At 32.4% G+C, this 24,832-nt stretch overlaps 1 protein-coding gene across 2 annotated transcripts; it reads right to left on the bottom strand.

The window, feature by feature from the left end:
• Positions 1 to 8,477: 8,477 nt before the first annotated feature.
• LOC127726538 (putative transferase CAF17 homolog, mitochondrial) lies at positions 8,478 to 21,416 on the bottom strand. 2 transcript variants are annotated; one of them, XM_052233927.1, is made up of 7 exons: positions 21,284 to 21,416; positions 14,155 to 14,442; positions 13,591 to 13,722; positions 12,315 to 12,495; positions 10,922 to 11,068; positions 10,111 to 10,210; positions 8,478 to 8,831 (listed from the first exon to the last, which is right to left on the bottom strand). In XM_052233927.1, exons 2-7 carry the CDS (start codon positions 14,398 to 14,400, stop codon positions 8,612 to 8,614), a joined length of 1,026 nt encoding a protein of 341 aa, XP_052089887.1. In that variant the 5' UTR covers positions 14,401 to 14,442; positions 21,284 to 21,416; the 3' UTR covers positions 8,478 to 8,611. The 2 variants fall into 2 exon arrangements, with proteins under 2 accessions (XP_052089887.1, XP_052089886.1); XM_052233926.1 differs by having other exon boundaries at positions 14,155 to 14,434; positions 21,284 to 21,410.
• Between the last annotated feature and the right edge of the window lie 3,416 nt (positions 21,417 to 24,832).

The following is a 24,832-nucleotide window of genomic DNA, read 5'->3' as shown; positions in this document are numbered from 1 at the left end:
TGCGAGACTATTTATTACCTGATGGCGTCCATGTAAGGGTGGAATCAGCTAGCACAAGTCACTGCAGTTGTATTCGAGAGCTACTATCGGATTGTTTTAGTTAAACCCTGTCTTGGTTAGGTCTTCAAAAATATTTAATTTTAGTCATGATTATATTCCACTTCTAGTAGTTGCAAGGACTAGATTTAATACAAAAATCATTGTTTAGGCGGTATCTATTACATTTTAGTTTTGCATAAATGAAAATAAATTTGATTGTAAACTTTGATAATTTATTGTTGAAGTTAGAACTTTGTATTTTTAAAGTTTATACACAGAAATAACAAACCAAAATTCAGTCCTTATTAAATTATTAAAAAAATGCAATTCTTGAAAAATATAAGGGGACGTAACTGTGTATCACTGCGATGAACCATAATCAAATGACGATATATTAACTAATTTCATGTGCCATAGTAGATCAAACTAATTCTTACTGCAACCCTAATTTTACCGTGCACTTTGAATTCACTTCCTATTTAATGAGTGGTAGGAATGAGCTACAAGAATAGGTCACATTTTCAAGATTTTCAAGATCATGAAGATGAGATATTTTCAAGCCGGATGCTGAATAAATCAAAAGTTTCTGAAACCAATCATATTTCCATAGTTTTCACTGTTGCAATTAAAACCAATTAAATATTTGTCAAATCTATTTTTCTATCCATGCCTGAAATAACATAAGTGAATGGTAATTTTCTATCATTGGAAAAAAGGGGAGGAAACATATGAATTTCTGAATCTGCTATGTGGAGCAGGATCTGCTTACCCTTCCAGAGCACCTGAGATTACCCCCAGTTTTTGGTGGGGTTCCGTGTTGCTTAGTCTTTAGTTTTCTAGCTAAATGACCTAAAATTGACCAGTGTTATACAAGATATAAATCAATGGCAATATTTTTATACAAAAAAACGAAAAACAGACACGATAATAAGCAAACAAAAAAAAACAGGCTCCAGATTTGGGACAGGTATATTAAGTATACATGTATAAGCAGCATATTTGAATGTATTAGCTGGATCCAATCCCATTTCTAAGGTGGAACAGGAATTTATGACACAAAATAAAATGGTAAGCAAGTAGATTTTGTCTTATTTGGTAGGAATAAACCTTCCACATTTTATGAAACAAAATATCGTACTTGCTCTGAAATATGTTTTTTAAAAAAGAAAAGTTAATAAATTACTGAGGGATTCTAGGTGAAATATTACCTCTACCAATAAAAACCCTAGAAGTGTCATCCATTGGTAGTAGTTCGACCTTTGACACTGGTAAAAATGAAAGCTAACACCATCCAGAAATGAACTATTGAAATAAAAACATTCTTTATCTCCTCACTTTATATTTAACACCACTCTCAACATGCCATAATTCTCCTGATTTACAATTAAAAGAAAATATTATCCTCCACACACATGGTAATGAAAATACTGAGATATAATTTACAATTCAGTTGAAATAATAATTAGCATAAAAAAAAAGTTCTAAGGTTCACGTATTGACTCTTTTTTTAAAAAGCAACTTGTTTGTTTATCATTGATATTTGGCGGGAATGGACATATCTGCAAATACTAAAACTGTAACTGATACATTAGTATAGGGGTGTGAGAAATTTTTTAAGAATGATAAAGATTCATGTTTAAAACAAAACAGCAAAATTCTTTATCATAATTTTTCTTTTCAAAGCTCGTAAAGGTTTATCTCCTAAATTTGTCAAAAATTATTAACAAAATATATTACATATATATTTGACTTGATAACTTATATACCCCTTCTTAAATTAGATAGATTGATCCATATTTCAGATAAAATTACCACCTCAGTCTTTCTTATAGTATTTCTAATAGTATTTTTTGTCAATGATCTTTGTTGAAAAATGTCAGAAAGTGAGAAAACAGCTAGAAAAAGAACTCCGTGTTTTCGGATTGAAGTGTCAGGTACTGAGGAAAAGAAGGATGACATTTTTGGAAAATTTGCTTCAATTAGACAAGAGTTGACTAAAAAAAACAACAAACATATGGGAAACCTGCAGGTTATTGAAGCTTTACTGCAAAAATGAAATGAAGAGAATGATACCAGTAACACCCAGTCAAAAGAGTTTCAAGAGGAACCCTGTCCATCCACATTTATCAGATCAAAGAAAGTAGACACAAACCAACATATTTTTCTGACTGCAGAAGATTCATTTAAGTGGCTTATATCGGATGTTGATTGGCATGCAAGATGTTGTAAATAAAAACTTAAACCTACAAAAATGCTAAAAAAAGGACATGTTTGCAAAACAAGCCTAAAATGTAACGATAAAGAGACACCTCATGTATTTTCTTAGTCCTCCTCTCCTTAATTGTTCACAAAGGATTACTTAGTGAATAGTAGAGTGAATCATGGATTACATGTAGTGGAATATTGCCTGCAGTCTACAAGAGATTTGCACAAGGATCAGGAATACGGGTTATAAGTGATGAAAATCGTGCATCATTTCAATGTTCACAGTCATACAAGAAGAGGAGTATAAATATTCAACTGACATAGCACTTTTACAAGAGATAGCATCTTATGAAGAACTTGATAGCAAGATAGACATTATGTCAGATGCCAAACACGGCTGGCGTAAGAATGCAAAAGATACAAGTGTTGTTTGCATTGGAGAAAAAACACATAAAGTTATCAGTTGTGAACATGTTACGAAAACAATGGACCCTGTATCTCAAAGACATGAAAGATTTGGGACAGAGAAGATCTTCAACCATTTACATGAAAACGATGTAACAGTGAATGTTCATTGCCATGACAGGAATTTATCAATAAACAAATACGTAAGGAAAATACAGAAGCAATCAATCAGAACGATGTTTGGCATTGTGTTAAGTCTGTAAAATCAGAAGGTGTCAACTGGATCTGAATCTTCTGAGGGGAAAACATGGTCATTCCAGTTATCGGACAAGGTTGAACCTGTGGCTACCCAAATGCATTTGGCTATTCAGAACTGCAACCAAGATAAAAAGAAACTGCAGAAGAGTTTATTAAATATCCTCGATCACTATAAGAATACTCACACTGACTGCCATGAGAGTGCCAGGTGTAAGGTTGATGCCAAATAGGAACCGTCACGAATTGTAATAACCTCTGTGTAATACTTAATTCAACTGTATACACATATACAAAGGACTATGTTCTTGGAAGGGATACATTTTATGTTGAAAGTTTTAACAATGTTACAAATATTTACCAAAACAAAAGAATTGCGGTCGGTGATAGCCAATACAATGCACTTCACTGGAATGAAAATGTTGATAGAGACTTTACTTCAGTGTCAATTATTCAAAATCACATGATGCCAAGGATATTTCAAATAAAATTCATTTTCTGCAGTTTTCAAGACATTTGATTTTGTAATTTATTAGAAATAATCTCAGCACGAGAAATTTAGTACTGTCTGACTGTAATATTTTCTGTAAATTTTTGTATTCTATTATTTTTATTTATGATTTAGGTATTTACTGTAAATTGTTCATACTTTTTAATTTTTATTATTCACTGGAATTTTAATTATACTGACAAATATACAAAAAAAAACACTTCTGTTACAAAGGTACATAAAAATTTATCATTCAGATACAACCATGTGTTATTATTGTAAACAGATGATGTGTGTATTTATAAATAGGATTTTTATAACAAGCTCCTACCATCCCCATATAGGTTTTATTCCTTACCACCTGGTAATTTTTATAGGTCAAGTCAGGTCTAAAGTATATATACTAAGATACTTGGGCTGTTTTTTGCCTTTTGGTCGGGTTTTTCTCTTTGACACATTCCCCGTTTCCATTCTCAATCAATTTAAGTACTAACAAAGGACAATAAAGAGATAATGTGAAGCTGTCCCAAGTCAGGAACCTCGGCAGAGCTGGTATTATGTCATATCATATTGTTATTTGGAGATTTAACTTAGTTTTGATGGCAGAACTTTCTTTGAATGTCTAATGTATTCAAAACTCGGGACAATTTAGAGATTGGAATTTTGTACATATTGCCCTCTGTATGTCTTTGGGTTATTTTTGTCGTTGGGTAGCTGTATTGTTGACGTTTACCCCATGTCTCCTTTTTAAAACATTGCTTTTTGTGAATGTAACAAGACCGCACTCGCTTGTCATGTTTAAATTCCTTTGGTATATCAATCCCAGATGGAAGAACTATTACAAAATTTGTTTCTTACGGAAAAAAGGGTGTTTAATTTCTGTTCCAACAGGAAAATATATTATAGCTGGTGTAATAAGTTTTAGACAAATCTGTTAAGGGGAACAAATATATGTTGATCCTGAGTTGCTGGAAAGTCTGTTATGACAATGTTGAGCATTGACATGAGGTATGACATAAATGTAATACTAATTTCAGGCATACAGATATAGCTGTAAGAAAGGTGGAATGTCCTACTGCTGTAAACTCTTAAAAATGCAATTTAAGGATTGTCTTTTCAGGCAAATGCAAGTATTGCTTTCAATGTGTGTACCTTTCTAAACATTTTGTCCTCTTCGAACAATTTCTCCACCTGAACTCATATTTGGTGGAATAGTCTATGGGTGGTTTTCTCTCAATATCATCCTACAGCTACTAGAGCCTCTGATTGGTTTGTTTGTTTTTAAGGATCTTGAGAGTTGTAGCTTAATTTATTAAAACTTTTCTAGAATTAAGGCAATTTAAGTTCGACAAATATTGTCAAGATACTGAAGTCTATTTGTTGACCTCTTGATGTTGTATGGTTTGTTTTTCGTTGTAAAATTGTTTACTCATTGATAAACACCCTACACTCTTTTGATTCCTTTCATTTCTTTTTACAAATTGAAACATTTCATTTGGAACCAAAATTTAGTGGAAAGATCTTTGTGTGGTCTCACAAAAGTGTAAACACAGCCAAATCCATCAATTTAATTTTCAGAATTGGTTTTCAAGTCTTTATTCAAACACTTTAGACAACTGAAACCTAGCTTTTCCTTTGATGATCTTCCTTCTATATCTTAAATACCAATTCCACCCATCATCTAAGATGGCCGCCAGACAGACAATAACAACATCACATGATCCCAACCATTCAATATTGTCATGCTTCATTCATCAGCAATATATGGTTTTTGTGATTAGGCCAGTCTGAATTCTAAATTGATTGATTGTTGCTTGCTTAATATCAAGTGGCAAATATGTCATGCAGTGGCGGATCCAGGGGGGTCCGGGGGTTGGAACCCCCTTTTTTTGACGATCAATGCGTTTGAATGGGGACATATCGTTGGAACCCTCCCTTTTAAAAATGGCTGGATCCGCCCCTGTCATGCATATTGAGGACGATTTAATTACTAGAGGTAGAGGTCAACCAAACAACCAAACATCAGGTTACAGTACCACTGTAAGGTGCTCAGGTTTTTCTTACAGGGGCACCTTGACCATGACTTCATTTTCATAATCCATTCAAAACTGTTTTCTTATTAATCTAGTATGATTAATGTGTAATCATAAATTATTGGGAGGTTTTTATTAATGCGAATAATGCGACTGAGTGAGTATCACAATAAAAAGAACTTGCATTCTGATAACAGATACATATACCTTTATGCAGATTTTCCTGCTATCGCAATAATTGATCTTGCATTTTCGTCCATTTTTCAAAAATCGCAAAAATAAATGCATGCAATAATTTCTCAATTTACAGTAAAAGTAAATGTGGGTATACACAATGAAACAGTGAGCTATTGACAACAATACTTTAAACCAACTTATTTTCGTGGATACTTTTTTTCACGTTTAGCCATTTCTCTCCTACTGTGCGGCAATTTAATTTCACGATTTTCAAATTTTCTTGAAGTAAATGAATAAGAAATAATATGATTTATACACATTCGAGACGATTTATATTCGCGTTATTTTCCTACTCGCGAAAGTCGCGAAAATTTGTTGGTTTACAGTAATCAAAAGACATCTAGAGAGAAACATACATCTTCATCAATAAGCAGCCTTTACATAATGTCAAGTTATAAATCTTCATGAGTCTATGATCAGAAGTGTTGTGAATAAATTTACAGAAACAATCAAAGATTTGCAATAAATAATGACTGCTAACAAGGCACATGAAAGTACGACAGTATATGAAACTAGAAATTTTGATATCTCAATCCTCCATCTTTTTAATCATGATCAGCATGATCAGCAGATTAATAAAACGTATATGAAAGAACATACAATAAAAACCGGTACAGGAAAACACTTAACTCTAAAATAACAATATAACAGATAACAAAAACACAAAAAACAAAACAAATAATTTATAATGTATTGAAGAATGCTAGCAGTTATTCAAAACATGCTCAAAGTACTAAACGAGCTTAAGATATGATGTCCTACATGTCAATGATATTGATGGGGTGTCCAAGTAATCACATAATCACAAATTTTTTGCCAATATAATCACATAATCATTAATTATTTTTTTAAACAAGATAATCAAATATTCAAAAATATAGTCCTAGATTATCAAATAAGCTAATAATCATGAAATATTTCGTCTGGTAATCAAATAATCACTCTAAAAACGGCCAAGAAATCACATAATCAAAAACCCCAAGAGGAGGCTCATAATTATCAGGTACATTTGTAGCTTTGGTTGACTATACTTTGTCTGTATGACAGGGTTTACTTAACCTTAACTACATTTTCATTGGTGATTAATCAAGGTTAATTTTTCATTTTTTGGTCCAGTATTTCATTTAAAAAATCATTGTAAGGTTTAAATGTATATCTGATGAGACCATTTGACCTTGACCTCATTTTCGTGGTTTATTAATTCACATGGACTTTTTTAAAATTTGTAGTCTGCTGTAATTGCAATGAACTCTGACAAGTTTGAAACATGGAGTTTGATCTTGTTATTCTAGACTTTCAAAATGTCATTCTGTAATGACCAATCATGCAGGCAAGACATTTCTGCATGTCTATGGATCTTTTTAACCATTTATGTAAATAAATATTTCTTGAGAAGGGGAATTCTACGTCTTCAAAAAAAAACTAGAGACTCTAAAGAGCCAGTGTCGCTCACTTGCATCTTCAACAATTGCCACTTTTTAGTAAAAATCATCATTAAAGGAGAATAACTGTATTAAGAGTTAACTTACAATTTCAGTCATGTTGACGTATTTGTAGATAATTTTTTCCTTTTTTAAAGTTTCTATCTACCTATTATAGTTTTCAAGATAATAGGCAAAAAACGCCCCAAAAAATGGTAAAATTACCGTATCATAAAAGGACAATAATTCAAATAAAAAGTCAACTGAAGATTTCGACCATGATGGCTTATTTGTAGATCTTATCTTGCTGATCATTTTTTTTTTAAGTTTCTATCTATCTATTATAATTTTCAAGATAATAGGCAAAAATGAAAAATTGGGAAAATCGTCGCTTAAAGGCAATAACTTCAATAAGGAGTCGACCAACGACTTCGGTAGTATGACTTATTTGTAGATCTTGTCTTGCTGATAATTTTTTGATATTAAAAATTTCTATCTATCTATTATAGTTTTCAAGATAATAAGCAACAAGAATGTGTCCATAGTACACGGATGCCCCACTCTCACTATCATTTTCTATGTTCAGTGGACCGTGAAATTGGGGTCAAAACTCTAATTTGCCATTAAAATTAGAAAGATCATATCATAGGGAACATATGTACTAAGTTTCAAGTTGATTGGACTTAAACTTCATCAAAAACTACCTTGACCAAAAACTTTAACCTGAAGCGGGAAAGACAGATGAACGAATGGAAGTACGAACGAACGAACAGATGCAGATACCAAAAAACATAATGCCCCAAAGCCAAAAATTGTCATTAAAGGGCAATAACTTCAATAAGGTGTCGACTAAAAATTTCGATCATGATGACTTATTTGTAGGTCTTGTCTTGCTGATCATTTTTGTCATTTAACGTTTCGTTTTATCTATTTTAATTTTTAAGAGATAATGGGCAAAAATGAATAACATTGGTAAAATTTGTTGTTTAAGGGCAATATCTCCTATAAAAAGTCGTCTGACAGTTTTGATATCATTAGCCATAAGGTAGATCTCATTATTTTGAACATTTTTAAAACATCAGATTTTCTCTATCTTCAACGCTTTTCAAAATAATAGCCAAACATTGCATTTTACCCCTTTGTTCTATTTTTAGCCATGTCAGCCATGTTGGTAGGCAGGCGGGGTCATCAGACATATTTTTTTAACTAAATACCCCAATGATGATTGTGGCCAAGTTTGGTTCCAATTGGCCTAATAGTTTCAGAGGAGAAGTTTTTTGTAAAAGTTAATGGACAACAGAGGACACCAAGTGATGAGAAAAGCTCACTTGGCCCTCTGCAAATAAGGCTTGGAGACCTATTATTTTGTGGTTTCATTAATTTGAAAACAAATAACAATACAAAACAATTTTATTACAGAATTGTAAAACAACAAATAATTCATCCACATGCAGACATCATAAATACTTCACGACTTCACTATTTACCAATAATTAAAATGTGGATCTAATATACTCATATAGACATCATAAATATCCTTTGTCTTCATCTTTTGGCCACCATTCTGGTGGCATAGCTTGCACATTATAAATTTGTCCATCTGTATTTGTTACTGAAATAGTTCCTTTGATTTCAGCCACTCTAAGTAAACCAAGTCCATGTTTTCCAGCACAATTACGGAACTTCCCAATAGACTTTCCTTTCTCATTTACAATGTTATCACCTGCTGACAAACCAGTGGGTACACTGAAAATAAAGGGATGATTTTTTAGTTTTATTGGTAGAGAAATTGACTGGTGCTTATCTACACTTTTCAGATTTTTTACTCCCTCCCAAAGGTCACTGTTTCAGTGGTGGATCCAAGGGGGTGTTCCGGTCGTCAGAACATGGTTGGAACAACCTTTTTTAAATGACTTGTATGTGCTGGAAACCCCCCCCCCCCCCTTTTTTTAAAGGTGGCTTATTTTTATAGAGGACAATTTTAATAAAAACACAATTGCTTCCCTGAGGCAAAATGTCCCAAGATATTAAATCTAGTGCATTGTTTTAAATAATGTAATGTTATCTATTCAGTGCACTGTTTAGCTTAAATCAAATGAAAATCAGAAAATATTAAAGAACCTTTGTGAGCACGCTCACATACCCCATAGCCCCACATTGTCACTGGGCAAACATAATCTAAACAGATTCTTAAGTTCAAAGACTCATAACTCATACAAAAGTCAACTGATAAGAATTTCCTGTGGATATGCACATCTACATATTATGTCCTTATTATCTATAAAGTTTCATGATTTTTTTTGTCGTGTGGTTTCAGAGGAGTTGCAATGACAAACTGATGCAGTAGTATACTTAGGCAAAATTCTAAGTTCAAAGGGGCATAACTCCTAGAAAATAAATTGAATCATGATTTCCTGTCGATATGCAAGTCTACATAGTATGTCCTAATTATCTACAAAGTTTCATGAAATTCTGTTCAGTGAATTCAGAGGAGTTGCGATGACAAACTGTTGCAGTAGTATATTTAGGCAAAATTCTGAGTTCGAAGGGGCATAACTCCTAAAAAAAAATTGAATCATAATTTCCTGTTGATATGCACATCTACACAGTATGTTCTTATTATCTACAAAGTTTCATGAAATTCTGTTTTGTGGTTTCAGAGGAGTTGTGATGATAAGAACAGGACTGACGGACGGACCGGTCAAAAACATTATACCCTACGGAACTTTGTTCTGTGGGGTATAATAAAAATTAATGAGGAATCAGTATTTTTCGTGGGATACCAATTTTCCATGGGTTAAGGTGAACCATGTTTTAGAATATTTAACGGAGTACAAATTTTCAATAGGTTTGTATACAGACTTTGGCAAAACACCAAAATCAAATATCCCCAAAAACACAATTTTTTTTTAATCCACAAAAATTGGTACCAACAAAAATAAATAAATCAATAGTATATGAAATTATGCAACAATCTGTTATTAGTATCATCCTAAACTTGATTTTGTGACCAGAGACAACTTACCTTTCAAATTTTAATGGCATAAGACGTTTCCTTGTTACTCCTGTATGAAATGTACGCGCTGTCAGTTCTTGACCAATGTAACAGCCTTTATGGAAACACACTGAAAAAAATAGTTTTACACTGCATTTAAAAACACCATTGATCATTCAATATCTGATTAATGATCAAGACTTCTGGTAAGATTAAGTGATTATCTATAATATGTTGTTTTTTAAGCCGTATAACATTAATATGGTTAAATGGTTGTCTACTGAATGTTATTTTCATTTTTTCTATTTATATCTAAGGGGATTCAAATGTTTAAATAGATATTATTTTCCATTGCAAATTCTAAAATATTTTGAAACACTGTTCTTGCAATCTGTTACTTCAGATATTAAAACAAAGTGAGGCCAATTTTGCACAAATTTATAATACCACAATAAAAACTTTTCTACCTTCTTGGAAAATCTCTTTTTTAGACTACCAAAAACCATTTTCCAACAACTTTTTACCTATTTAGTTAAACAAATACGGAGGAATATTTTTATGCTTCATTGACTTTAAAAAAATATTTGTGTATATAGTGAAACATCCAAAACACACCAAAAGTTTTACCTTATCAATAATGTTTTAAGAAGTTAAGATCTATTGATGTCTACAAAAAAAATACTAATTTGTGTTAGACACAATTATTGGGGTTTGGAGTAAATTTCAAGATGAACATAATTAACCATGTAAATATCTTATTTCAGTTCATTCACAAAAAATTATGACCAACAGTCTCATCAATTACTAGCTTAAATAATTTTGAAAAATCAAAATATTTTACCTCCATTTAGATAAACTAAATTACTCTCTAATGGAAAACAGTTGCCTGGAGGTATATCAATGATGCCCTCACTGAGCCCAAGCATGTATCGTCTCTCATGGTACTCATCTTCTGTGGAGGGAATTAACTCTGATCCTTGATGGACACCTACAAATGTAAAGAAGGGGCCTTAACTCTGATTCTTGATGAGCAACTGAAAACATAGCCAAAGGAACCAACTCTGATTCCTAATGGGCATCTGCAAATATAGACAAGGGAACTAACTCTGATTCTTGATGAGCAACTGAAACATAGCCAAGGGAACCAACTCTGATTCCTAATGGGCATCTGCAAATATAGACAAGGGAAGTAATTCTAATCCTTGATGAACACCTGCAAATAAAGACAAGGGAATTTACAAAGATCATTGGTGACCAATAGCAAATTAAATACTGAAACTATCTCTGATTCTTGATTAACACCTGCAAATATAAACAAGGGAACTAACTCTGATATTTGATGGACACCTGCAAATATAGACAAGACAACTAACTCTGGTCCTTGACGAACAGCTGAAAATATTGACAAAAGAACTATCTCTGATTTTGATGGAACTTAAAATACAGACAAAGGAACTGTCTTCTCTATAATATTAAGTACTCATCTTATTTTTGCAGGAACTTTTTGTTATGTCCGACTCTTACTGCAATCCTGAATATAAGTATATAAGTGAGGTGAGAGTTGTTTTGCTCCTTGTTAGGCCTCACTGTGACTTTGAGATGAAGAACAGCAATAAAAGCTCTGTTCCTTTCCATTTTTTTGTGTGTGTTTTGCTGTGCATGTACTGATTTTGTGTCATGGATGAATACCCCATATCCTTTGTTTTTCTATTATATAGGTACTTTTGTTGAATAGTCAACACTGCAAGTACAAATACTAAGCAAAACAAATTTATTATAGATATTTTGTAGAAGTACAAGTGTCTTTGGGAAGAACAAATGTTTTGACAGCAGACAAAAACAATCTATAGATGTGTTTAAGTTTTTTTTTAGAAACATACATATTTATATGTGACATGTGGCCAGGGATCTATAGAAGCAGCTAACTGTCATCTGTCTTTTGACAGTGACAAATATTTCAGATTTTTTGGCAGCCATAAGGATAATTAGGCTATTAAATCCTCATGCACATTTAAACACCCTGAAAACAGGTTGAAAAGCAACTTCCTGCCTATTCTTTGCCATCTTATTTCTGGTTAAGCCAAATCAGTCATGACTTTATAGGATAAAAGGCACCTGATTTTGGTTACTTTGTTTCTTTTTAAGGTCACAGGCACCTAAATCTTAGTGAACAAAGTGTTTTTCCAGAAAAAGATTTTTTAAACTACTGAAAACACTGTTTAAAAACAACATACATTTCATCATATTGTCTTCACTAGGTGCCACAATTCTCCTTCCAAAAGTGTTGATTCTTGGATCTTCACAAGAAAGGTATAGAGATTTATGTTCCAATGAAAGGTCAGTTTCACATGATTCATCACCAGGGGGCAGTGCTGCAAAAACCTGCAGGTCATCACTTATATCCAATATATTCACCTGTAAATAAAGAAAATATAATTTTTGAACACCAACTTTCATTAAGTACAGCACACAGTGAAAAGTCTTGCTGTCTGGTGTTGACTGCTCCATAGTGAAACAGGGGGATTGTTGGTTTGTCATTTCTAACATTTGTAAAATACATTATGGCATTTCTGGATGAGTAAACAACAAACAGTAATATTCACTTCAAAAATTCACCACCTAAAGTAATTTTATAAAGATAACAAAATTAGTATAATTGAAAATAAGAGCAAACGATGTGAATGTGAGCAGGTATTCGTCACCATATATCCTTCAACAAAGAGTAAAACCCATACATCCTTCAACAATGACCAAAACCCATACTGTATAGACTCACTTTTTAGTGCTTAAATAATGTTTCAGGACTGTTTTTTTAGTACATGTAGCTAAAATACAATTGAATTCAGATTTAAATTGTGGTTACAGTTGTATGTAACTGTACAACAAAAAATGTGTCTTTACTAAATTATGTATAAACCAGACAACTACATTTAACCATGTGGTGAAGGATTGGTGTTTGTCCCGTGGCAAATATTACATGCTATCAGGACGAGAACATATTAATTAAAAGGATATAAACCATGCTTTGTATTAGACCGAAACACTGAGTAAAATGTTTTAGCTAAGCTAATTCACAAAGTAACAATCTGCAGGAAAACTGTCACTCTACTTACATGACTAATAGCATGAATAGTACTCAGATTAAGACATCAACCAATCAAAATAAATAATTTGGTGTTTCAAGCACAAATTTCGTACTCCAAGTACTGAGTCAAGTTAAATGATCAAAAGGCTAGGACACATAAGTTTGATTCCAAGCTGACCTGTCTTTTCTCTTATTCCTGAATATCATGTGCTTACTGGAAAAGTAGCGATATAAATTATCAAGTTCTTGGCTTAACCTGGTCAGGGATCAAACTCAATTTCTATAATTTCTCCAGCACTCTTGGCAAGCACACTTCCACCAAATCACTGATGAGGTTACATGAAACTTTCTCCAATAATTTAAAACATTAAATCCAAATCAAACCAGAGCAATATCATTAACTAGGGTTAAATCATTTTACCTACCTTTTTCCTTATCCTATATCTTTTTAATGTTTTTATAAGATCTGTTGTTATCCTTCTGTCGTGTTCCACTATTACACTTGGATTGTCTTCTAATACTTTATGGTATAAAAGTAGATCATACATCACTCTTCCCTGCAAAAAAAGATAATATATTCTTGGATTAATGTTCTTTTTCCACAGGAAACCAGAATTCTAAGTGTATTTTTGTTTTTAGAGTGTTGTTGGATTGCTGTCACATTGATGAATACCCCAAATCTCTTTAAATGCATATGTTTGTTTTAGTTAACTAAACCTGTCTCCCGTTCCATGTTGTGGGAATTATACCTGCTGTTTATCGACGGGAAATATATGACATCTAATGTACCGAAAGAAGTACAATATGTTCATGTCAAGGCACTATGACTCACAAAACATATGCTACCCTTATATTTCAAGTTTACTTTGATATGATGATTCTGTTCAAATAAAATACCTTGAAATGTTTTTTGAATATGTAGAACTGACCCTCGCCATGTTCTATGTTTTTATTTTATAACCAAAAACATATCTCATTCTGTTATATACCTGAACATTAAGAAGCATAGCATGCAATGAGGTACATTTAGGACCCAGTACTGTGACATCATTTGTGACAAGGCCTTGCAGGAAAGGGTTGACATCTGTCCCAGACAGCTGGATCAGTCCACGGCTTTTAAGTGCATGTAAGGTCCATGAGCCAGATGATGAAATATTTCTTCTGCAGACAATGACGCTGTGAGCCACATGTAGTCGTGATGAAATGTGTTGTAAAGTTTTCAGAAGGATCTTCATGCTAGCAGTGACACCTCAGTATCATCATAATAATCTAATAATCTGCAAGTAATAATGTTTTCTAAATTAATATAAATAAGAAGATGTGGTATGAGTACCAATGAGACAACTCTCCATCCAAGTCACTATGTATAATAAATTGCTTCGCTGAGTGCAGCTGGATACGACCGCAGATGTCCAACCCTGAAAAGTTGGGGCCAAAATGGACACAATATTCACGCTTGATACATGTCTGAATTTGGATTGTAATTAAATTTTTGACACATAATAGGTTTCTGACACAAAATAACTGTAGTCAAAGAACTTCAAATTGGTTATATGATTTGAATTTATATTCAATTTTTTGCTTTTGTGCAATACACTATGCGAATTGACCCCCACAAAAAAAAAATTTTACCCCGTTTTTTTGCGTTTGTGCAATACACTATGCTGTTGAATATTAACCCCCCAAAAAAAATTATTTGAAGAAATTTTCTTTTAATTTCTGAAATCTGAAATGAGAAAAATTGTCCCCCTCCAATTTTTTTCACCTCCCCCCTTTCCCGTTTTTAAAAAAAAATAATTCTTTCCCTCAAGTTATGGTCAGTATCTCAGACAATCATCATTTCTAAATACATAATTTACAAGCAGTGTAAGGAAGGTAATCAAACATTGTTATTTAAATTGATTTGGATTTTGATTTGGATTACCTCCCTTACACTGCTTCTAAATTGTCTCAATTGTCCTTTAACCAGAAAAACCCTTGTTTTTCCCCTTTTTTGCCCCTAATTCTAAATGGTTTGAGCCATAACCCCCAAAAGTCAATCCTAACCATCCCTTTGTAGTATGGAAACTTGTGGTATAATTTCAGAGAGATTCATACACTTTAACACAAGTTATTGTCTGGAAACTACAAAAATGCTTATTTGGGCCCCTTTTTTGGCCCCTAATTCCTAAACAGTTGGGACCATAACCCCCAAAATCAATCCCAATCTTCCTTTAGTGGTTATAAACCTTGTGTTAAAATTTTATTGATTTCTATTATTATCCGGAAACCATCTGTCTTCGGATGACGCTGACGACGACAACTTGATACCAATATACGACAAAAAAAATTTTATTTTTTGCGTTCATATAAAAAGTTAACAATTATAGGTCAGAGTATGGCCTTCAACACAGAGCCTTGGCTCACACCAAACAGCAAGCTATAATGGGCCCCAAAAGGACTAGTGTAAAACAATTCAAACAGGAAAACCAACGGTCTAATCTATATAAAAAACGAGAAACGAGAAACACTTATTTACATGACTTATATACATCTGCAATGCGGACAACTTTCATTTTCATGTTAAATCAACCAATTACACAAGCATAATAAAATGCTCTGCTGGGCACAGCTTAATACGACCGAAGAGGTCGAACCCTGAACAGTTGGGGCAAGTATGGACACAACATTCAAGCTTGATAAAGCACTGAAGTTGGATTGTGATTAAATATTTGACACAGCATAGGTTTCTGACACAGAATGAATGTGGTCTAAGAACTTAAAAAATTTTAATTTACCTATTCAAACCATATCATTATTATTTGCTTTTATATATAAATCAGAAATAACCAATATAAAATGGAAAATTTAAAGAAAAAAAAGGGAAAAAAAATCCCCCCTCAAATTTTTTAACCCCCTTATGATTCATCACCCCCAAACTCAATCCCAGCCTTTCCTTTGTGGTATGGTACCTTGCAGTACAATTTTAGAGAGATCCATACACTTGAACACAAGTTATTGTCTGGAAAGTAGAAAAATGCTTGTTTTTTGGCCCCAAATTCCTAAACGTTTAGGGCAATTACCCCCAAACTCAAACCCAGCTTTCTCTTTGTGATATGGAACTATGTAGTACAATTTCATAAAGATCCATACACTTACACACAAGTTATTGTCCTGAAACTAGAAAAATGCTTGTTTTTTTGCCCCTTTTTGGCCCCTAATTCCTAAAATTTTGAGGCAATTACCCCCAAAATCAATCCCAGCCTTCCCTTTGTGGTATGGTACCTTGCAGTACAATTTCAGAGAGATCTGTACACTTGAACACAAGTTATTGTCTGCAGTACAATTTCAGAGAGATCCATACACTTGAACACAAGTTATTGTCTGGAAACTAGAAAAATGCTTATTTTTGGCCCCTTATTCCTAAACGTTTTGGGCAATTACCCCAAACTCAATTCCAGCTTTCCCTTTGTGATATGGAACCTTGTAGTACAATTTCATAAAGATCCATACACTTATACACAAGTTATTGTCATGAAACTAGAAAAATGCTTGTTTTTTGCCCCTTTTTTGGCCCCTAGTTCCTAAAATTTTGAGGCAATTACCCCCAAAATCAATCCCAGCATTCCCTTTGTGATATGGAACCTTGTGGTACAATGTCAGAGAGATCCATACACTAACACACAAGTTATGTCTGGAAGTTACAAAAATGCTTATTTTTTGCCCCCAATTTCTTAACTGTTGGTACTATAACCCCAAAACAAAAATCAATCCCAACCTTCCTTTTGTGATATTGAACCTTATGGTAAAATTTCATAGAGATCCATTCACTTAAACTAAAGTTAGAGTGTGAAAACCAATGTGTCTTCGGAAGACGACAACGCCAACGTCATACCAATATACGGTCGTATAAAAAGCATGAAACCAAAACAATATAAAATACATGTACATGTATGGCCTTTATCAAAAGTAAATATCCAAAACTATTATATAGAGAAAAGGTTCTTACTAAAATTAAATATTTTTGATAATAACTTTTGATGAAGACCATAATTGAATTATACTGAACTAAATGATGAAGTAATGTTCTGTGTTTTCAGAGTATTTTTATTTATTAAATCTTTTCGAAAACAGCTTGAAAAAGACATAAATAATATTCATCCAGGATTTATGGTATCATCCAAAACAGATAGATTCCAATTACTTTTATCGTCATCTAATATTATATAGTTTATTAAAAAATCATTTGCACTGAGGAGAGTGTACACCACAACTGAATAACTAATATTGCACTTTTTTTATATTGGTATATGATGTTTAAATATAATATAATTTGTGCATTGTGTATATTATTGTATTGTTTGCCTTCAATCCAACGAGTATAAATGTGCATTTCTTAATTATAAAAATATATTGTAGAATATTTTCTACATTGTACATCTTAATTAGAACTGCACAACACCTTTATCAAGACTTTAATTATTTGAACGAAATTTAACTACTGATTTTGACATACAGGGCAGTAATTAATGGCATCAACTTAGAAGGTTGGTATTTCCAATCTTTTAATTACTTCTCAATGATTTTAATTGCAAAAGGAAAAGGTCCGGTAATGGCTAATTTTGGCCTCAAATTTGAAGTACATCTGATGAAAGATTTTTGACATTTTTTAAACACTTAAGTGTCTACTTCAGTCGATTCAGTTAGTTTTTTGTAAAAGATTTGAACTGATTTGGTCATCAAAAACGCTCAAATTCAAGTTTTAATATGAAAAATCTATCGAATTTGCCATAAAATGTCACTTTTCAGATGGTTTTTGTATAAAATGAAAGTGGCCGCATTCGTGTTCAGTCTCAACCTTTATATATGTTATGTAATATCATCAAGTACAACATATATTTAAATATTAAGACTAAACACAAGTGCGGCCACTTCAATTTTAGACAAAAAACGTCTACAAATTAGTACAAATGTTACAATTGTGAAGATTTCAGTAATTTTGCATGAATTAATGATGCTAGTACCTGATGTATGTGCATTGCATTGTCAAAAACAGCCAATATTTATGTAGCAAAAGTATTCTAGTACAGAGCTCCAGATAAGCTGCGTATTTGCGTGATCACGCAATACAAATAATTAAAAACTCAATGCAATTGCCCATTGGCATTGCAGGGTTCAAAAACCCAATTCATTCAAAGGAAACCCCAATTATATGCCAAAACCATGAGTTCTTAACGCTTTTATTCGCTATCGTTTGCGTTATTTACACTTATCTGATTACAGTCTTCGCGTAAATCTATTTTTATAATATTTATAATTGGAAATGTCCTTTGTTCTAAAAATAGAGCCCTGCATCAAGTAGCCGAAATGGGTCCCTGTTGGAATTTTCCGTTGCTCAAAAGGGACACGTGTTTATGAAAACATTTCGATCTTCTCGGCGTTTATCCAATTAGCGTTTGTCTTGTTGTCATATTTTTTTCGAATTGCTCGGGATTTATCATAACATACAATGAATTAAAACGAAAGTAAATATCCGATAAAAATATTGAATAGAAGCATGTTTTCAGCTTCTTTTTGATACTTTAGGGAAAGTTATTATGATGATAACAAGACCCGTTTGCGTACCTTAACGAGAACATTGCTAGAACGATAAACACGGGGTTTTGTCAAGAACGAAATCAGTTGGAAAAAGTGAAAGGCCAAATCAATTATGACATGATATGTAGTTTGAAAGCATCGGAAACCAAAAGTTCTGATAAGGGACAATTTAACCCAGATTTATGTAAATTGAATTAAACGAAAACAGTTTATATATATTATTTTTTTCCTTTTAGTTGATGAGTGAATACACATATCCGTTTTTCACGTCAATGCATCTTGACACTTTCTTTGTTTTGGTCTTATTGTTCTGTATGCTTATGATAGTTGTCTTATTGGCAAGTGCAGTTTAACATTGTCATTTATTTATTTGATGTTGCAGAATTATTTGTAAATTTAACTCTGTAAATTTAAGTTGAATGTGGTCTCCGTCATTAAACCTATAAACCTGGTCACGGTTTTGGGGTATATCTTAAATCTGGGAACTACTTATTATTATTATTATTAAAAAGTAGATCTGGCAAATAGGTGAAAGGACTGGCAAAACTTTCTTACAGCACCTAAATTTCACATATATTACATAAAAATCTAAACACTTAGCCACGCCTACCCCAACTAAACTGAAGGGTGATCATATGTGATCTAAAAAGGTAATTAGTAACTGTCCAACTAGTGACACCAGCTGCAGTTTATATAAGTTGTGAGAAAATACAAAACTGGCAGAACGTTTAAAATCGGACACAAATTAAATGTACAGTTGCTCATCAGTGAATAAACCAAATAAAACAGCTAGCATATATACAAAGAAAGAAACACATTTAAGATGGAAAAACATCTGCATGGGGTTGATATAATGTGATTATAACATGCCTAAACATTCAATATTGTGTTGATGAAAAAACCCAATACATTAAAGAGCTTGATGGTGAAAAACCCAATTTGATATTTGCTTGAGGGGTGCTTGGAATTGATAATGCAATTTAAAAACTTTATTACCCAATTACATAATAAAATGGTGGGTAAAAACCCCAATTTGTGAATTCTTATCTGGAGCTCTGAATTCTACTTTCCAATAAATCATGTAAATAGCTAAAAGTTTACATTTAAACAAATTTGTAAAAATGCTATATTTTGGGGCAAAAAAGGGGTCTTATCGGGCCTACTCCTTTGATTTATAAATTGGTAAATCCAGATGTGCATCAAATGAATGGGGGACAACTCAGCCAAGAAACAAGTCAGACCTAGACAAATCGGACCGTCTAATAAGTCAACTCTGACCCCTATAAAATCAACTAGGACCGTCTATAATGACAGCTCTGACAGATAATGTATTAAAAGAGGATTTAAACTATATAAATGATTATAAATTATTAAATGTTATATTTTACATGACAATATATATATATATATATATATATCATTTGCATGTTGCCGAATTTGCAAAACATAATAAAAACAGTTATTGTATAACATGTATAACATTTTGTATAATGTGAATTCAAAATTTTTACATATCTATATCAATTTATTATAAAACTTATATGAAGCAACAAAAAAGAGAAAGCTAGGCTGAATTTGTTTTATTTATTTGTTGAATTCTTTATTTATTATTTTAAAGTCAACTTGGACTGTCTATAATGCCAACTCCAACAAGAATGAACAAAGTATGAACATTGTACTATTTAAATGATAACATGTTATATTTTACATCAAAGTATTTAATATAGATTCTTATTTCTACTTCATCATGCCATGGTGATTCTATAATTTGAATAAAATCTTCATTAATTCGTTAATTAAATTTGTTATTTCATAATAATAATTAATTATATCAACAATCAATAATGTAAATTTAATTCTTCTTAACAGAATCTACCAGAACATTACACTTTATTTACTCATACAGCTTTCAAACAACAGAAATAAAAAAATCTTAGTGAGCTGAATTCATTCAATTAGTGTAGACACCAGAGTCATCTTTTTTGTCAAAATTGGTGTCAAAACTTTACTAGAGACTTCTCTTCGGACACATCAAAAACTCATCAAAACTCTTATTTTATACTTAATCTGAGTTGGCATTATAGATGGTCCAATATGACTCATAGACTGTCTGAGTTGACTTGTTGACAGTCTTGTAGACATGATGATCATGAGTGCTTTGGAACCGGTAAGAATTTTCTGGTTTCATAAATTGAATGTTGCACGATTATAATTGGACCTTCTAAGCATAATGGAGGACCTTTCAGTCCTTTTGGTCAAAGGTCCTTTGCTTACCATTTGCCTTAAGTAAGTTTGAACCCCTGGCCCTGTGCCAGTGCAATGTATTTTTTTAATTTGGTATAAATATTAAGGAAATATGTAAAATAATAGAAATAGAAAACATATTTCCTTGATTTTACTCTGAACACGTTAGAAGTCTAGTGATTCTATCATCATGCACACTAACTAAAAATGTTTTAATCCTGGTCATAAACATAGGCTGATGTTAGGTAACTGACTTCATTGTATATGGGATAAATTATCGGTCAAGCTGGTCCTTACATAAAAGTTTAATATTCAACAGATTTAGTTCCTATATCTACAGACCAGAGGCACTAGTCAAATCTGTGACAGCTGAACCGGTGAAGAAAACAGCGAAACTGAAAGTCAACTTTTCAATCATAGGATAGGGGAGATCACTCAAAATTGACGTTGTTGGTTAAGTCGGCCTATAATAATCTCGGCCTATCACAAACTCGGACTATTACAAACTCGGTCTATGATTTGTAGATGGTGTTGTTTACTGTACTTTTCTACTTCTACTTTTTCTTAACTTTACATAATTTACAACAGCTTTATATAAATGAGGATAATCAACTGCACCACTTTTTTTCACTTTTAAAAGTAAAGACTCATCAAGCTCGGGGACTTTTATACTGAGCTGACTGTGCGGTATGGGCTTTGCTCATTGTTGAAGGCCGTACGGTGACCTATAGTTGTTAATTTCTGTGTCATTTGGTCTCTTGTGGAGAGTTGTCTCATTGGCAATCATACCACATCTTCTTTTTTATATTATGACCGATCATTTAAGCTGCGGATTCTTTTTGCTTATTTAAGTTTCTATCTATCTATTAACAGTTGTTTCAAATATTAGGCAAAACGCCAAAAAAATAGTGAAAATCATTATCAAAGGGCAATAACTCCAATAAGGAGACGTCAGACGATTTCAAGATTGAAACTAATTTGTAGGTCTTGTCTTGATGATCACTTTATAGCTTTTTAAAGTTTATATCTATCTATAACAGTTTCTACTATAGGTTTGTAGATATTAGGCGAACATGAAAAAAGTTAACGACGAAGGACGTCAAGTGATGAGAAAAGCTCATTTGCCCTTTCAGGCTAGGTGAGCTAAAAAAAAAAAAGGTTACCCGGGTGGCAAAAGAGAGAAAATAATTATTAGTATTCCTAATAGTTCGTTAAAACGGTTGAAAAATAATCTTCAGCAAGTTAACTGTTATAATATGAAACGTTTATATTATCACGTAAATAATTTATGAGTAGTAACTTATTAAAATATCTTCAATACCATATTTTTTTTCTATTTAAGGAAGTGAAAATATTTTCACTTAAACTGAATCAGGAAATTGCGGTGGTTTGTGAACCACATATCATCTGTTAAAATGTGACATCATTTCTGCTGTCAAAACTCTACAACAGTCTAACATTTATGAGTCGAGCATAAGTTAGACTCGCCAAAATCGACAAGATAAGTTATGTCCTAAATATGGTCATAAAGTTAGGATATATACATAGTTGTCTTATGATGGTTTTAGGATAGTCCTAAAAGTTACGATGTTTAGGATAGTCCTAAAAGTTACGATGTCCCAAGTTGAAATAAAAACAACAAATATGGCCTTCAGTCAGTATATGAAGAATTTACTCCGTGAAGATACTATCCCATGTCTTCTCCTTAATATTTACTCCGTGTAGATACTATCCCATGTCTTCTCCTTAATATTATTCGTCCCCACATTTGATAGCTTGTTGAATAAAATCCACGGGTGCTTATTTACTTCGGCAAGTCGACTTTAATAATAATTATCCTTTCCTTTATTTCAACAGGATAAATTATTTAGTCGAAAGACTAGTTTACAATAAGGTCCTGCATTACATATATTACAACATAACGTATAAAATTCAATAATAAAAATACTAATACAAATATTAAGCTATAATACTGTTAATAGAATAATCTTCAATATATGTAATTAAAATTTTCAATTGTGTTACATTGTTATAAATTTGTAGACAAATTGTTCCATGAAATACTATCAGATTATTACATGGCATTTTTCATATCACATGTATTATCAGCCCAAGGTTCAATATCAGCCAAAGAGCCGAAGGCTCGAGGGCTGATATTGACCGAGGGCTGAAAATACATCGGATATGAAAAATGACATGTTACGATCTTTTTATCATATATGCTTCAACCCATGGAGAAAAAATAACAGTTTAATATATTGATTCTTTTAAGTGGTTCTCAAGTAGAAGTTCAAAAAGTGAAAAGTTTAAGGACGTCGGACACGAAATGTAATACATTCGATATGAAATCTTTCTATCATATGCCTCAACAGAGGAGAAAAACAATAGTATAATATATTTTTATATTGACGATAAAAAAAAATCAACAAAACATAATGAACACTGTTTGGAAAAGTCAACATTTGTAAAGTAACTTTCTCAATTATACTGGAAACCTTTAAAAATTCATTATTGTATCATTTGGTTTTTTTTTTTGCATTTTAAATAACGGTAATATATTTTCCTGTTTCCTAATAATTGTTTTGTACCCTACTTTGTTATGTTTTTCACTGAAAACGTACCATTGAGGTTATTTTCCGGAATTTGCCGAGTAACGCCGGAATGCCATGCGATAACGTTACTGAAAGGCATGTGATAATTAAGAAATGACTGCAATATTTTTTCTGTCTATGAAGAAATAACATCAAAAATGTGGTGCACACTGAATAACCCGCGTAGCCGGTTATTTTAAAGTGTGCACCACATTTTTTATGTTATTTCGAATAGACAGAAAAAATATTACAGTCATTTCTTGTAATTTAATTCTTAATTCCATTTTAAACCGGTGTAAATCATGAAAAAACGTTGATGACGTCAAGGTCACATGACAAAATTATGTCTATGAGCTGATAAACAAAACAACGTCAGCCAATCGGAAGACGCGTTACATCCAAAATTAAATTATTAGCTGAAACATGTGATAAATTTTTCATATCAGCCCGCTAAACACCAATTCGGAAAATATGGAATTATCATAAATTTAATGCTATTATCATACTGTAAAAATTATAAGTTATTTACTCTAAGTATATGATAATTATAGAATAACTAATCGAAGATTTCAAATAGAGAAAAATATTCAACGAGTGACCGAACAACACATTAATTCACGAATGCGCGTAGCGCATGAGTTAATTATCAGTGTTGTTCTTTCACGAGTTGAATATTTTTCGATATTTGAATTCTTTGATTAGTTATTCTTTTTATTACATTGGCAAATGGCTTTTTTATGAAATAAAGTAGAAAACGTAAGGAACTATATCTTTTTCTACGCATTTACAATTTGTTTTGATCCGCATTATCGACGTCTTGACAACGCCTATTGTTGTATGACGTCAGAGGAGTGAAATAACCACGTTTATTTCACATGTGAAATTATCGGTTTTTATTTCACTGGGAAATCAATGTAATTCATTGCAACCAATGTAATAATTCCAGATATCATCAAGGAGCGTTTATAGTATTCAGTTCCGGGGGTTGGAACCCCCCCCCCCCCCCCATTCTTTTGACGATCAATGCTTTTGAATGGGGACATATGGTGGACCCCCCTTTTTTTAAATGACGGGACTGGATCCGCCCCTGTACTTTGTCTGGTTGTTCTAGAACTAACCTGATGCACATAGCTAATTACATTGAGATGTTCCGGAGTCATTTGGTGAAGTACTTTAATAGCTGTACAATTATTTTTCTATATACAAAATCATGAATGTGAAATGGGCATTCATTGCAGCTCTTCAAAAACTTTTT

The sequence above is a fragment of the Mytilus californianus genome, unplaced genomic scaffold, assembly GCF_021869535.1.
Source record: "Mytilus californianus isolate M0D057914Y unplaced genomic scaffold, xbMytCali1.0.p SCAF_18, whole genome shotgun sequence".
In the NCBI taxonomy this organism is placed as follows: domain Eukaryota; kingdom Metazoa; phylum Mollusca; class Bivalvia; order Mytilida; family Mytilidae; genus Mytilus; species Mytilus californianus.
The sequence above is the reverse complement of the archived record's forward strand: the minus strand, read 5'-3'. Positions and strand labels throughout refer to the sequence as shown.

Bases quoted from the DNA above. Each gene is read 5' to 3' on its own strand.
- LOC127726538 (XM_052233927.1), bottom strand. From the start codon at position 14,400: ATGAAGATCCTTCTGAAAACTTTACAACACATTTCATCACGACTACAT. The intron at 12,496-13,590 runs GTAGGTAAAATG...CTTTATTTACAG, and splicing joins GATATAGGATAAGGAAAAAG to GTGAATATATTGGATATAAG. The intron at 8,832-10,110 runs GTAAGTTGTCTC...CTTTATTTTCAG, and splicing joins ATGCCATTAAAATTTGAAAG to TGTACCCACTGGTTTGTCAG.